The following is a 17,093-nucleotide window of genomic DNA, read 5'->3' as shown; positions in this document are numbered from 1 at the left end:
CCGTGCTTCGCTACGGGATTCTCAGAAAAACTGTCTTTGTGGTTTTCCTAACTACAGTTAACTTAGGCCACTACAAAAACGTCAGTAGGAATGTAGGGATTAAAAGCAATATAAAATAATCGCTCAAATGGAAAACCGCACATTTTCTCACATTTAACGAACAGTACTACGGTGTCGACCTAACAGTCCAAAGTTCCATTGCTGGAATGACCAGGCCACAGACAGCTGTGAACACTCCTCTGCCATTGTTCTGTTAAATATGCACACTGCTCATCCCAATCAATGCCTCAGGATAGGGATTGAATAGTTTGAATGCTATGATGAACCAGTTTGTTACGTACCAGTAGTATCAGGAAATTTATGAACCAGAGGAATGGCATGCTAAAGAAGAAAGTTATCTAACTCCCCTGCTACTTCCCGCTAATATTCAGGCAGGCTGTTATAGGCCTACTCAGTACGACCGGGCAAGTTGGCCATGCGGTTAGGGGCGTGCAGCTGTGAGTTTGCATTCGGAAGGTTGTGAGTTCGAAAACCACTGCCGACAGCCCTGAAGATGGTTTTCCGTGGTCTCCCATTTTCACACCAGGCAAATACTGGGGCATCGTAATTAACGCCAGGGCCGCTTCCTTTCAACTCCTAGCCCTTTCCTATCCCTTTTTATGCTATTTTGCTTTACGTCGCGCCGACTCAGATAGGTCTTATGGCGACGATGGGATAGGAAAGGCCTATCCCATCATCGCCATAATACCTATGCGTGTCGGTGCGACTTAAGCAAATTAAAAACAATACTCGGTATGCAGCAGTAATCCCGTCTATCGGACATGTGTGGCAACAGAAGACACAAAGCACATCACAACAAACAATGGTCAATATAATGTTATTGTTGTTCAATGTTATGAGCTTTCGGTATTGTAGGCCTTCACATAGCTTTCTTTCGACTCTGTGATATTAGGGCATCTTACGAAATGTAGTTCCTTATTTCCCGACTTTACATAACGATTTTCATTAAATTCTGTTTACCCATTTTCTCGTGACTTGGCGCTGATATGGACTTTGCCACAATAAACCAAATTCATGAATATCTCTGTTATCATAGCCGGTACGGTAAAAATGTATAAGACATAAATGATCGGAAATGTAATACTATATAACTTTAGTCATGAAGTAGTTGTCAGTAGGGCCAGTAATAACACAAATATTTGAGAATTGAATTTTAGGTCTTCCCCTAAACTACCATTCCATTCAGCGTGAATAAAATTCTTTATGACCTAGACTGTAGTGACTTATTTTCTGAATTTGTATACCGATTTTAATTAAAATAGGACCATTAATAACATAAAAATTTGAGAATTTAAATTAAGACCTTCCCCTAATCTACCATTTCTTTCAGCGTGAATACGATTATTTATAGCCTATATTGTAGTGACTTACTTCACGACTTTGTATACCGATTTTCATTAAGATAGGACCACTAATAATACAAATGTTTGAGAATTAAATTTTAGGCCTTCCCCTAAACTACCATTTCAATCAGCGTGAATAAAATTATTTATGGCCTAGATTGTAGCGACTTATTCTCCGACTTTGCATACCGATTTTTATTAAATTCTGTTCAGCCGTTTTCTAGTGATGCGTGTACATACATACATAGACAGACAGACAGACAGAAATTACGAAAAAGTAAAAATTGCATTTCCTTGTTACTGTGGACATGACCGATACAGAAATACAATTCTTTTCAAATTCTGAGCAATGTACAGACAAAACTCTTATTTTATATATATAGATTGATCCAAATAAATATATGTTTTCGAATTCTGTCATTAGCTTCCCCTTTTCGATTCTTTTGATTATTGTAAGGTCTTTATCTATTGAGGTGTAATGATGGCCGGTTTCTTTCATATGATTACTCATTGCAGAGTATTTATTGTGTTTTAAGGCATTAAAGTTTTCCATGTATCTGGTTAGGAAACTGCGTCCAGTTTGGCCAACATATGAAGATTTACACTGTGCGCATGTTAGTCTGTATATTCCAGAGCCTTGAAATTTGTTATTATAGGCATTTACTGTGTTATGGTTAGAAAATAAGTTTTTGTTAGTGTTATATGTTTTAAAGGCTATTTGCATATCTCGTTTTTTGAGTGGGTTTGCTATTTGGTGAATCTTTGAACTGGTGTAAGTGAAGGTTGCATATTTGGATTTTTTAGTCTTTTCCGGTGTGAGGTTTGTGGCTATTTTGAGCTTTACTTTGTTGATGATTCGATTTACTATGTCTGCTTTATATCCATTGGCTAGTGCTAGTTCTTTTATAAAATTTATTTCTTTTGTAAAGTTTGCTGGTGATAAGGGTATTTTGTAGACTCTGTAGACCATACTGGAAAGGGTTGCTTGTTTGTGGGATTTGGGGTGGAGTGAGTCATTTCTTATTGTTATTGGCGTGTGTGTTGGTTTTCTGTATATCTGATAATCAAATTTGGATTTTAAGCGTGTTACAGTAACATCTAAATAATTCAATGAGTTGTTTTTTTCGTCGTCTTTGGTAAATTTACGTATCTATCGATGTTGTTTAAAAATTCAAGGATTTTTTCGCTGTTATTTTTTCGGTTGTCTGTTATTACAAATGTATCGTCAACAAATCTCAGCCAAAGACAGATTCCTTCTATGTTATCCATATAAATATCCGCTAATATTCCCGAGCTGGGGTCACCCATGGCTAAACTTAATTGGTGGTAAATTTTATTGTTAAAGGTGAAATAGTTATTATTTAGTATGAATTTAAGTAGTATAATAAATTCATCTACTTCTAGCTTACTTAAGTTGCTATATTTGGAAAGGTTTGAGTTAATAATTTCGATCGTTTCTTTAATGGGGATATTTGAATACATATTGGAAATATCAAACGAGCTCATTCTATGGTGGGGTTGTAAGTTGAAGTTTTTTAATCTTTCGCAAAATTCAATTGAGTTTTTAATTCAGGAGTTACTCTGGAACTTATTATGCTTTTTGAGGAACTGATGTATATATTTTGATATTTTATATGTTGGGCTATTTCTGCTGTTTATAATTGGTTGAATGGGTGTATTGTTTTTGTGTACTTTAGGTAGTGCCTTTGCCTTGGGTAATGTTGGGTTCATGTTGACCATTTTTTGTTGTTCTTGCTCATTAAATAAACAAATTGAATTTTTAAGGATTGTTTTTAGATTCCTTTGAATTCTAGAGATCGGGTCTTTATTTACCATAGTGTAAGATTCATTAGAAAAGAATTCTTCGGGTTTTTTGATATAGTCACTTTTATTTACTAGGACTATTGTTTCGCCTTTATCTGCCTTAGTCACGATAATGTCGTTATCTTTTATTTTTGTCTTTAAATCTTTTATTTGTTTTAGGAGAGTCTGGTCGGAATTAGTTTTCATTTCTTTTACTAAACTTGGGAGTTTCTTTTTTACTTCATATTTAATGTCATTTTGTATTTCTGCTGGCAGTTTCCCTGTATTTGCTTCAGATTCCGCTATTGTGATAGTTAATTCTTCCATTTTGTACGGGTTAGGCCAATTGAACTTAGTTCCTTTGTTGAGTATGTTCATTTCATTTTCAGAAAAATTGGTGTCTGATAAATTAATTGTCGTGGGGTTGTTTATCTTTAAAGGAATTGAATCATTTTTTCCATTAACGGTTAACTTTTTTTGATCTTCTATTAGGTGTTTTAGTTTGTTTTCTAGAGTTTTTTGCTTTCTGTCTAAGATGTTTGAGAGTTTTTCAATGGTATGTCGTTGAATGGAGCTCCAGTCTAAAGGCGATGTAAAATGGGATATACTTAAGTGTGCTTTGTAGAGCTGTAAGTTTAGTAGCGATTTTTTTCTGTACAGTAACTTTAATTCGTGTTTTAGCCATATTTTGTTTACTCTGTTTTGGGTGTCAAGAGATTTTGAGCTTGATATGTTCTTTCTTTGGGTAGACCTTAAGAATTTCGGTATTACACCGAGCAAGAACAACAAAAAAATGGTCAACATGAACCCAACATTACCCAAGGCAAAGGCACTACCTAAAGTACACAAAAACAATACACCCATTCGACCAATTATAAACAGCAGAAATAGCCCAACATATAAAATATCAAAATTTATACATCAGTTCCTCAAAAAGCATTATAAGTTCCAGAGTAACTCCTCAATTAAAAACTCAATTGAATTTTGCAAAGGATTAGAAAATTTCAACTTACAACCCCACCATAGAATGAGCTCATTTGACATTTCCAATATGTATTCCAATATCCCCATTAGAGAAACGATCGAAATTATTAACTCAAACCTTTCCAAATATAGCAACTTAAGTAAGCTAGAAGTAGATGAATTTATTATACTACTTAAATTCGTACTAAATAATAACTATTTCACCTTTAACAAAAATTCGTACTAAATAATAACTATTTCACCTTTAACAATAAAATTTACCACCAATTAAGTTTAGCCATGGGTGACCCCAGCTCGGGAATATTAGCGGATATTTATATGGATAACATAGAAGGAATCTGTCTTTGGCTGAGATTTGTTGACGATACATTTGTATAACAGACAACCGAAAAAATAACAGCGAAAAAATCCTTGAATTTTTAAACAACATCGATAGATACGTAAAATTTACCAAAGAAGACGAAAAAACAACTCATTGAATTATTTAGATGTTACTGTAACACGCTTAAAATCCAAATTTGATTATCAGATATACAGAAAACCAACACACACGCCAGTAACAATAAGAAATGACTCACTCCACCCCAAATCCCACAAACAAGCAACCTTTTTCAGTATGGTCTACAGAGCCTACAAAATCCCCTTATCACTCGCGAACTTTACAAAAGAAATAAATTTTATAAAAGAACTAGCACTAGCCAATGGATATAAAGCAGACATAGTAAATCGAATTATCAACAAAGTAAAGCTCAAAATAGCCACAAACCTCACACCGGAAAAGACTAAAAAATCCAAATATGCAACCTTCACTTACACCAGTTCAAAGATTCACCAAATAGCAAACCCACTCAAAAAACGATATATGCAAATAGCCTTTAAAACATATAACACTAACAAAAACTTATTTTCTAACCATAACACAGTAAATGCCTACAATAACAAATTTCAAGGCTCCGGAATATACAGACTAACATGCGCACAGTGTAAATCTTCATATGTTGGCCAAACTGGACGCAGTTTCCTAACCAGATACATGGAAAACTTTAATGCCTTAAAACACAATAAATACTCCGCAATGAGTAATCATATGAAAGAAACCGGCCATCATTACACCTCAATAGATAAGGACCTTACAATAATCAAAAGAATCGAAAAGGGGAAGCTAATGACAGAATTCGAAAACATATATATTTATTTGGATCAATACTTTAATAAAGGAAAAAACTTGAATGACGCGGTTGAAATAAAAAGTCCGTTAATAGAACAGTTGCCAACATTATTACGAAATCTCAAATCAGATAAAAGCAAATTCTTTAAAATATTCAATCTAAATACACTCACAACTGAAACCATTTCAGCAACGCAAAAAAGTCCCCCTCCACATAACACGCCAAAGCTTAACGCCCCGCCTGCAGGATCGTCCTCTACCCCCACCTCGACAACAAATAAGAATTCCCGACCACGTAGCACGTCAATAGCAAACGCCCCGTCCAACATCTCTTCCCCTCAACCCCCTACCCGCCCTTCACAACAGCTCCTTCATACGTACAACAGACAATAGTCACAGTAACGCAATAAGGCCCACAAGATTCTGTAGCAGCAGACAAAGGGGTAAGTGATAATGCAACATCAACACTCACATTATAAGCACAACACACACACACACACACACACACACACACACACACACAATATTACTTAAGTTCATTTCCATTTGTTCCAAATGCTTCTTCCATTCCATAAATCGAAAGAAACATAATCAGATACCAGTACTCAAAATTTGGATTGAAGCCCCTTTTAACCATAACTTACATCAAAACAATCAACTTCCAACGGAGAGTCTGGTCGCTACAAACAAGAATTAAATATGTCAATACTTCCTCTGATCAAATTGCCAAACTGAACTGCAGCAGCAAGCCTCATCAAATCTAGAAGCCATTTTCCAACGAACTCAAGACTTCAATTCTAGATTATCATGACTAATCACGCATAATGCAAAATTACAGTCTTTTTAAATAACATTATTTAGAGAGCACAATTCTTATATAGTTGAATCAATTTTATTTTAACATCGCAAACAATTTTTAGCCAAATTAAAAACTGTGTTTTGGACGTCAATGTGTTTTAGAATTAAGAGTTAATCCATTTTAACATTGCAAATCATATTGTCATAATTTTTTAATGTGTATATTATTCTTGTTTTAAATATTGTTATCACTGAAATTAGATTTACATTCAATGTAATGAAAATTGTAACAACAACCCAAAAATGACAAACCTTGAGGCAATTGTATAGGCTGATGATGCTTGTGAATAAAAGCGAAACATGTCCCGGTAAATTAGTGTTGTAACTTTACAACTTAGCAACACAAACTGTAGTTTGTATTGAAAAGGTGGATCAAAATAACCAACAAATTGTTAGTATATCATTCCAAAGACTTGTAAAGAGATGGTGGCGGAAGAAATGACTCAATATTTGAGCCCCTCCAAAGGTTCTGAAACTAAATGAGCCACTCCGTTAGAGGTATTGCATTAATGTGTATGTCTTCTTTTACATCATTATTCAGTTTCTTTATAGGTCTGTGGTTGTAGTCTTGTTACATCAGTCTCGAGGTGTGAAATAACGTTTTCCCAACTCTTTCTGTGCTTTTTCTGCACTTCCCTTTTTGCTGTTGCTGTGTTGTGGTGATACTCTATTTATCTTCTAATTTACTAGTTGACAAAAAAAAAATTGTAAGCATTTCTTTTGTCTGAAATAACTTCTTCAATTTCTTCACCCCAGATTCTTAAACCCTTTTTCCTCTGCCATTTTTTCTTAACTCCCAAACTCTCAAAAGCAGACTGATTTAAAATTAAACACAAATTAGACAACTCCATTTCCACGTTGTCACTAACTGGTGTCATCTGCGTAAGATTATTAAGTCTGTTTTGGTACAGCCATTTTTTACTGGAGTCTCTTAACAGGTTAACCTTGTAAGAAGTTTTAATTTCTTGTGTTGTTTGTTTGTTTCTTTTATACCATCTAGGCCTCAGATGAATAGGTGCTACTAATACATAGTGATCAGTTTCCAATTCAGGGCCTCGATAGACTCTTGTATCCAAGACTAAATCTTCCAATTTACCATTACAAATTATATAATCGTGTACTTGTGGCTGTCCTTGTGTGGGAACATTGTATTGATGATCTTTAACTGATTGAAGACAGTGAAATCTATTAATTTCGTTCCATTGTTATTACAAGTTGTTTCTCCATGGATTCCGATGTGATTCTCAGTTTTCTCATTACCAACTCTGGCATTGAAGTCTCCCAGTAATAGTAGCATATCTTATTTGTTAATTTTGGCTATCTTTTGCAGATTATTATAGAACCCATCACTTTCTTTTGAATTGCTCTCCACTGGAGCGTATACTGTAAGATAACCCCTGGATAGTTTTAGTCTGAATTGGATTATCCTTTCATTCCAAAAAGTGTAGTTATCAATTGTTGATCTTAATCTTTTGTGTACCGTGAGCAGTACACCCGCCTGTGCTCTAGTGTCTCTGTCAACCCCACTGTAAAATTGTAAAAAATTTACCGTCACTTTTGATCTCTGAAGCTTTCTTTTCGTTTCTGAAATTGCTGCAATTCAAATGTCCTTCTTCCTTTTTTTTTTTTTTTTTGCGAGAATGTTGTCCAGCTGGTCATCTTTGTGTACAATCCAGGTAGCACATCTAAAAGTATTTTTCTTCCAATCTTTGTCCATTTCACTGTCCTTTTCTTTGCCAGGAGAGGTTATGTATTCCACATAAATTTTGGATGTTGTACAGAACAATAACAACAAGGTTAATATGCCAAGTTCTTGATGGTATAGATAAAATACATATAAAGTGTATAAAATTTCATGATCTTTAAATATTCACTGTATAAGGAAACTTCAATCTTCTAAGAATATAAATGACTTGTTTATAATAACCATAGCTACTGTCAATAATCCTTCACAGTACCATATTTTTCATATTTTCCCAAAAAAAAAAAAAAAAAAAAATCTATAAAATTCAGGAAACCAGTAAGTGTATATTTCAAAGATGACTTAAGTTTCATAACAACAGCATCATATCTCTATCCGTCCAGAAAAAAATCACTATTATAATAGTACTAATACAGAGCTTCTCATATATGTAATGATATAGTCATGGCCACTACAAGGTTTTTTCTTTATTTCCTACTTTAAAACAAATGTTTCATTCTTTTTGTTACAGACTTCCTTCAACATCTTAAAACTTTATAAAATCAACCTCAACTCTGGTTATTCTTTAGGAGTTTTCCCGATCATCGTATTTTAAAATTTTACATTTTAAGTTATACTCAAGATACTAAAGGTACATATTTCTTCAGCTTTTGAAAAAAGAAGACCCCTTACGTCAGATTTTATCTCAAACTCTAACATTGACTTGTTGAGGTTTTAACTCAACATGAAGGCACATTTTATCTTATCATTAGCCCCTATCATAAGTGTTTTTATTTTTTTTAATGCCAATTTGTGTATCCTTTTTAGCTGAAGATGTTCCACATTAGGAATGAAACGTGTACTTTTTAGTATTGTAATTAGATTTTAAGACTAGCAGTAAAAAACAAATAAGTATTGGAAGGTGGGATTCTCCACTCAAAATACGGGACAGAAACGAGATTTATAAGTTAAAGCGACTAGAAGACTGTAATGACAGGTTTTCTGAACTGTTGCCATGGAGAGTAGATTTTTGAGCATATTGAAGAAATTGTATAAGTTTGCAGGGCAGCCACCAACACCTGATAAGTTTGAAAGAGTATGGGAATCTACGAGTGTATGCTTGCATTCAAACCACCATCTTGTGTGATGATAACTTTGCCACCATTACAACAACAAAACTGAAATGATAACTTGGAAATGCAGTACAACAGGACAGTTTTCTTTTACACAGTGTGTATCGTAATATGCACACGCCCTATTGTACCTTGTTTCTTAGTTATCATTAGGCCACTGTGCTGCTCATGACCAATGCCATACATAATCAAACATACCTGTATTTCAGATTATGCTTCAGTGCTAATAAGCTGATTGTTGCTTTTTGATCCATCTTTTAAAGTGAATGTAATCTTTTCTCACAAAATGTTCCATGATGCTAAATTTTACAATTAAATTTTCCAGCATCGTTTGATTTCCTCAAGTTGTCTGCTTACCTCTGCATAAGTATGGATGTTCCATCAGCCAAGCCGCTGCTCTTGAAGAAAATGCATATTCGAGGTTGTGTTGGCCGCTGTAAACTGTTAATAGGAGCCCAATCACCGGTAATACTGTCTGCGCGATGGTCTGGACAGACCATAAATAGAACAGTACCTATCAAGAACAGTGGTGTGGTGCCTTTATCTCTTGGTGTGAAGATCTTAGACCCGACAACCGACGGCACCATACGTCTTAACAGAGCTGAACTGTCACTGGAGCCAAACCAGGAGGATGCTATTCACATTACTTTCTGTCCTGGTCACAAATTCTCTTCACCACTTAAGAGGTATGCTTCTTATTATTGTTTTATGGGTTAAGACATCCAATGTTGACTCCTCATTTCCATTCTCATACTGATGACAATCATTACCATGAAAATTGAACAGTATTTCTGTGTGGCTGAACAGTATAGAAGACCATATAATATACTTTTTAAATTAAACTACAGCTTCTGGATAAATTATATTAGGTGTCCTTCCTAAGATGTATAATGTGTTTGCCTTTCCAACTCTTGAACAAGTCGCTATAGTTGACCATGGGAGAAGCACTTTATGCAATTGTCCTTGTTTCTGAACTTAGTGAAATTGAAACAAATGGGGAACTGCACACGTCTAAATTGAAACGGAATATCTGAAGGGATGATTTGAATGCAAAGAATGAAAACTAATTGGTAATCTTAACCATAATAGTCAATAGTAAATTGATCCATATCATATCAAAAGGTCAAATAAATATGAACGTCCACTTTGTCAACACTAATCGAAAATTTGGCCGGGCCTTCTTACCCCAACTTGGCAGGTTCAATCATGGGTCAGTCCAGTGCTCAGATACATAAGCCTCATGTTCGTAGATTTACTGGTATATAAAAGAATTCGCGCAGGACAAAATTCTGGTGCTTTGACATATATGAAAACCATGAAAAAGTAGTTAGGATCTTAAGCCAGTAACATAATTCATTAATATGAAATTTATTACAATTTCAATACACTGAACAACAACCAAAGTTCTCTTCTTTAGCAGCTTAAACTACCATTACAAATTTCAGAACTATTTTAATGAACATTTCTTACAGTACTCGGCATATCATGTTTCAATTATCTCAATGAAAAAACAAATGAGCTTTAAAAATTGTGAAGTTCTTTGAAAGATATTCATACAGTAATTTTCTTTATGAAAGGAAGAAGCTGAAGACGACATATAAATTGAAGGAGGAAGAATCTAAATGGATAAAAATCTCTATTCTCATATTAATAGGAATAAAAACATGGTCTTTAAAGTATTGCTGATTTATCGAGAAAGACGTGACAGAAAAATGTACGAATATACTTGAATAGATTTCAGTTGATTTCAAATCAAATCACAATCTCTTTATTTGCAAATGAGGTGTCTACCTCGGTGGCAAATGGTACACTGAAATACGTTATTGTCAAACACTAAATATTAAATTAACAAGAAAAGAAAATTTTCCTATAATACAATACTATACAATTTACGCTAACAATTTTTTTCTATTAAACACACAGCTCATCCTTAATAAATTTATATTGTTTAAAAAATTCTACTTACAATATCTCCTGTACTACTTACAAATATAGTCAACTGATATACAGTATGTGGAATTACTTTGAATGATACTATACAAATGGTATAGGATTAAACTTTACATTGCATTTATTTACTTTTTTTTTTTTAATTACCCATTCTGGAACCTATGTAGCATAACGTCCTGCTGTGTCTTAACCAGAGCCCCTTTTGCTACCACTTTTCAGAGTTCCTGAAGGGCCTTCACAGCTACCGTAGCCATTAACCCAATACCTATTAACATAGCTTGAAATAGAAACAGCAGTAAAGAGCATGTGAAATGGGAAGTCCTCAGCTCAGACATGATAAAGGAAGCTGGTATACCAGGCTCGAATTGGCTATATAGTGTGTTATAAGTGATTTGGGAAAGAAACAAAATCCCAGAAGATTGGAGTAAACGAGTCGTCATCCCACTGTTCAAAAAGGGCAACCAACGAAAATGTGAAAATTAGAGGCATCCCGCTGTTGTCACACACACTGAAGCTGCTGAAAAAGATCATGGAAATGAGACCCTTGCTTGAGGAAGAACAACACGGGTTCAGGAAAGGTTGAAGTGCAGTAAAAATGCTGACATAAAGTACTGGGAATATGGAAGAAATCTTGTGATTGCATTTGTGGACATCGAAAAAGCATATGATAGTGTTCCTCAAAACAAGATATGGGAATGTCTGGAAGACCTAAAGGTGCCAAAGTACTTAATTGACAAAGTCAAGATGGTATACCAGAAGTGCTACAGCTGTGTTTAGATAGGCAACGGACGATCAAAATGGTTTGAAACAAAGAGAGGTGTCAAACAGGGAATGCCCTATCACCACTCCTGTTCGTAATAGTAATGGAGAAGGTCATAAAATCTGTCAAGAAAATGGACAGTGAACCAAACGCCCTGGTATTTGCTGATGATGTGCTTTTATGGGGAAAGACAGAAGCTGAAGTTCAGAAGAAACTTAACGAATGAAACTATACACTCAAGAATTTTGGTCTGAAGATGAGCAAAACAAACAAAGACCATCAACAGGGAAGGAACAAGCTCAAATATATTTCTGGAAGGAGTAAAAAATCAAATCAGCTTCCCACTTCAAGTACCTCGGAAGCACAATCTCGAAAGACAACACTGTTAGGCAGGAGGCACAGAAAGCATCAAACTTCTGCACTCAAGTCAGAAATCTTCTCTCGGACTGCAAAATACCACAAAAAGCAAAAACATCATGTACCACACCTACTTTGCACCAATCCTCGCGTACAGTTTAGAGATATACCATACTAAACAAAGACTTCATTAGAATCCAAGCACCAGGCGAATTGGCCATGCAGTTAGTCGCGTAGTTGTGAGCTTGCATCCGAGAGATAGTGGGTTCAAATCCCACAGTTTGCAGCCCCGAGGATGGTTTTCCATAGTTTCCCATTTTCACACCGGGCAAATGCTGAGGCTGTACCTTAATTAAGGCCACAGCCACTTCCCTATCCCATCGTCGCCATAATACCTATCTGTGTCGGTGCGACGTAAAGCACATAGCAGAAAAGGAGGAAATCCAAGCAACTGAAATGAGATTCATTAGAACCATGAACCAAACTACCAGAAAGGACAAGATCAGAAATGAAGTGAATAGAAAAGTAGCTGGTATCGAGGTTCCTATTACCAGTGTCATAAAGAAACGCAGACTTCAGTGGTATGGGCATATAATGAAAAAGAACCTGCCAGAAAATGTTTTGACCTTAATCTCATAGGAAGCAGACCCACAGGGAAGACCAAGAAAATACTGGATAGAGACTGTAAGATCAGATGGGGAGGAGAGAGGACGCAAATGGGAGGATGTATTGAAACAGATGATATATGAAGACAGAAGGAGATGACGAGCACTTGTACACCACACCCGGGAAACTAGAGTAGGGAAATGATGATGATGATAACTGTGCTGATTTTACAATGTTTCCCCGAGGCTCCCTTCAAGAGACTTCTCCTGTTGGCAAACCTAACTTGACACCTTGTTTTGTTGTCTCCTATTTAATATATTCAGAGACTACCTGACTATGCCCTCCAGCCCTCCTGGCAGTACCGCTGGGAATCGACCCGAACCCCCGATGGGGACAGGTCCCTAATTATTGTATCTTTTTCCCCATGCCCTGTAACCCAAGATGACTTGTGAATTAGAAATTATATTAGCTGAGGTGTTGGAAGCACTGTGTCATTTAGAAGGCCGTATAAAATCAATATTTTACGCGCGCTATATAATAGAAGTCATTATAGTGAGAATTCATAATTATCATTATATCCGATTCTTCATAAAAGTCGGGACACACATGCACCTACTTTAAAATTGATATGAAACTACAGCTTACTCATTGGTTATTTTTACCATTCTGATATTACATTAATTACATTCTTAAAATTGTAATAGTATTGTTCCAGAGGCTTCTATGATGAACGTCCCAGTTTTCTTGTGCAAACTATGTCGCCTAACCCAACTTAACCGATCATGAAAACATACTTCCAGTGCCAGTAGAGTAATAACCTTTTCGCTATAAATTTACATGGGAATAACTTTTCCAAAATTTAACCAGTTCGTACTTAATAGCATTACAATTAAGTGATGGCTAATTTCTGCCTCTATTTCTAATCAGTTGACAGCTGCTATTGGCCACATTATTTACCCATTTATTATGAAGACTTATGTTCTTTCACTTCAAATTTTGTTTACAGTACACTAGTCCGACATTGCCTTCAAATGTTGACGAGAACCTAGTGCACATAGTGAGAAAATGATCGATCACATTCAATATAATCACTAGAGTGCGTAACCATCAATAATGGCAAAAATAACACCCGCTTAATCACTCTTAATAATGGATGCAACAGTGATAAAGTTGTCGGTGTAACCGAAGGATAATACTCGGTTTAATATGGAAATTTTCAAGCGGCAGAAAAGAAAACTTTAAAAACCTGTTACAGTGGGGTTATTGCTATATGCTGTAGTTGCTATAGCGGACTACTTCTTGTTTTATGACCGAATAGGATCACTGTAGTCAGTCCATAGTTCAGGTGTCTTTGAGGGGATTGTTTGGGCTTTGCAGTCCTGCCAGTACTTCTTCAGACGCTCCGATCTTCATGCCCTTTCCATAATTGAAAATGTGCATGTTGTGGGTTTCCTTTGTGTAAGAATGAAGAAAAGGTTTATATTCTTGAGTTTTATATTCTGTTGTAAGGCCTCTTTCCTTCAGATCCTCTCATACTTCTCTGATCCATTTACAACATCATCATCATCATCAGTAGTTGCCCGGGTGTGGTTTACGAGCTCTCTCCACTTCTGTCTGTCCATGTACCACTCCTCTCTCAAGACGACATCCCAGCTGACTCCTCTTGTTCCTATGTCCTCTTTCACTTGGTCCAGCCATCTCTTCCTAGGTCGTTTTCCAGCCACGACTGTGTGTAACCTTGTTTTGCTGTCCTTCTATCGTCCATTCGTTTGACATAGCCAAACCATTTCAAACGGGGCCTTGTCACTTTTTCATTCAGGGATGGGTACACACCAGCTTCCTCCCTTATTCTCTCATTCCTTACCCTGTCCCTTTTTGTCTTCTGTACCATAGTTCGTAGGAACTTCATTCCTGTGGCTTGTAGTTTGCTATCCACTTGTTGGTTGTTGTGCAGGTTGCTAGGCCATATGTTATTATGGGGGTGAATTATGATTGGAATAGAATCTGCTTTGATCTTAAGGAAACTTGTTTGTTCCAGAGGAGGTTCCGAACTTGATGGTAAAACTGAGCTGATTTTTGAATGTGGTTGTTAATCTCATGCTGTATTCTGTTATCACTTGAAATGATGCATCCAAGATATTTATATTGGTCTACTGTTTCCAGTTGTGTACCTTCCAGCATTATTTTTCCTTTCTTCTGCCTGTTGACAGACATAGTAACAGTTTTAGATTTATTTATTGTTAATCCGTGTGCTTTCAAATGTTTCAGGTGTTCAGCCTCTCTTGTATTTCCTTCTCTGTATTTCCCCAAATTACAACATCATCTGCAAATGCAAATGCGTTGATGTCCGTATTGTTCTTCTGCTTAATTTCTTTCATGACTTCTTCCATGACAGTGATAAAAAGTAAGGGTGAAAGGGTACTGCCTTGTTGCACTCCTTTAGTGGTTTGGAACCAATCAGATTTACTGTTTCCCATCTGTACGCAACTGCAGCAGTCTTCGTAAAGCATTTTAACTTTCTGGATAAGCCCTTTGGGTACATTTTTCTTTCTTAAGCATTCCCATATTGTCTTCCTTGGAACATCCTGTTGTGGTAATTTTTGAGACTAGATTGTGTTGTACTGGTTGTTTCAGAAGTCTTGAATCCTGCATCCTCATGATATGTCCAAAGAATCCCAGTCTCTTCTTATGCATAGTATCTGTAATGGGTTCTAGCTCTTTGTACAAGACTTTGTTAGGTAGGCCTAATATCCACCACTGTCCATCTTTGTGGTATTTTGTTGATGCAAGTTCTTCCAATCCTCCTCTCAATTTTGTGACGTCTGTCAGTCTTTGATTGTTTATTCAGGTGAAAAGGTGTTTCTGCTGCATGTGTAGTTTCCATTTTTATAACTGTGTTGTGTTTTATTTCTGCATTTATTGATAGACATTTCTTGTTGTAGATGCCCCATGTGAATTTTTGTACTTTAGCTAATCTATTTGTTCTTGTTTGGAGTTTTTTCATTTAGGTTATGTGTTATTACTTCAAGATATTTAAATTGAGTTACTATTTTGATTTTATTACCACTTATGGTAACTTCTTTTAGTTGTGATGGTTTTTGGGGCTTAATTTCTGTTTTTTTCAAATGATATTTTGAGGCCAATTTTATTTGCAATGTTTTGAATTTCCGATATCTGGGTTTTCGCGTCTGTTATGTCAACTGTTGGTAATGCTAAATGGTCGGCAAAACCCAGGCAATTTGTTTTGCTTTTTTGGCCAGTCTGTAGTGGACTTCTACTGTAATTTTTCATTTTTCTCACACATGTATTGGTTTGATCAGAAATTTTGTCTAACAAAGGTGCCACTTGCTACAGAAAAATCGAAAGCTCGAATGGTAATGGCATCTTACAAGGGAACATTGGCAATGGTTAAGTCGCTGATCGCGATGAAACTTGGAAAACACATTGAGGTACACGTAAAAATGATGTCGGCATCAATTTTGGGAGCCAACATTCATTAGGGTGTTAACTACGGGGCCTAAAATTTGCGACATTTCAAATTCCGCGCGATCACCGATGAATACCTGCTGGCCAATGCTAAGCCGGCACACTGCGTGGCTGGAGACACGCCTCTGCATCTCCTCCCCTCCCCACCCCAATTGGTTCGCCGCAGCACGTTTCCCTTCTCCCCGCGCTTGCCGGCTGCTTAGCTGTCAAGGAGAACCGGTGCTACACTTTGCGTACTCTATCAGCCTTCCTCATTGTATTGGTCAGTTTACGTTTTCTGAAAGACTTATGAAAACGTTTGCACCGAGCGAGTTGGCCGTGCGGTTAGAGGCATCTGGGAGATAGTGGGTTCGACTCCTACTGCCGGCAAACCTGAAGATCGTTTTCCGTGGTTTCCCATTTTCACACCAGGCGTTGTACCTTAATTAAGGCCACGGCCGTTTCCTTCCAACTCCTAGGCATTTCCTATCCCATTGTCGCCATAAGACCTATGTGTGTCGGTGCGACGTAAAGCAATTAGCAAAAAAAGTATGGTGCCTGTTGTTAATTGTATTTTGTTTCGGTTTTCTTTTCACTATTTTTTAATGTTTCGAGTAGACCAAAGATTGTTTTTGTTTACTATCAGTTATTGACGGGGTGTTTGCCCGATGTAATTTATACGGAGTCATTTACTGTGTTGCCTTGTAATTGTTTGTTGTTGTACCCGTTCGTACAATAGCCATTCAACTTTTTGCGTGTGTAACTGCCATTATACCCAGAAGACTGTAGTGTGATACTTTAATACCGGTACTTGTTGAATACATAGACCTTCGTCAGCTATAACGCAAAAATGCCGGTACAATAAGACTACAGGTCTGCCTGTGATTACTGTATATCTACTGCATATATAAATGCACATAGTTTC

General features: G+C 36.3%; 1 protein-coding gene across 1 annotated transcript in view; it reads left to right on the top strand.

Annotated features, from left to right (window-relative positions):
- The window catches only part of spd-2 (spindle defective 2), a 740,229-nt gene that overhangs the window by 471,624 nt on the left and 251,512 nt on the right, over positions 1-17,093 (top strand). Inside the window, exon 16 of the mRNA XM_067150605.2 lies at positions 9,356-9,716. Coding sequence (XP_067006706.2) covers positions 9,356-9,716 — 361 coding nt within the window. The remainder of the gene's footprint in view (positions 1-9,355; positions 9,717-17,093) is intronic.

The sequence above is a fragment of the Anabrus simplex genome, chromosome 7, assembly GCF_040414725.1.
Source record: "Anabrus simplex isolate iqAnaSimp1 chromosome 7, ASM4041472v1, whole genome shotgun sequence".
In the NCBI taxonomy this organism is placed as follows: domain Eukaryota; kingdom Metazoa; phylum Arthropoda; class Insecta; order Orthoptera; family Tettigoniidae; genus Anabrus; species Anabrus simplex.
The sequence above is the reverse complement of the archived record's forward strand: the minus strand, read 5'-3'. Positions and strand labels throughout refer to the sequence as shown.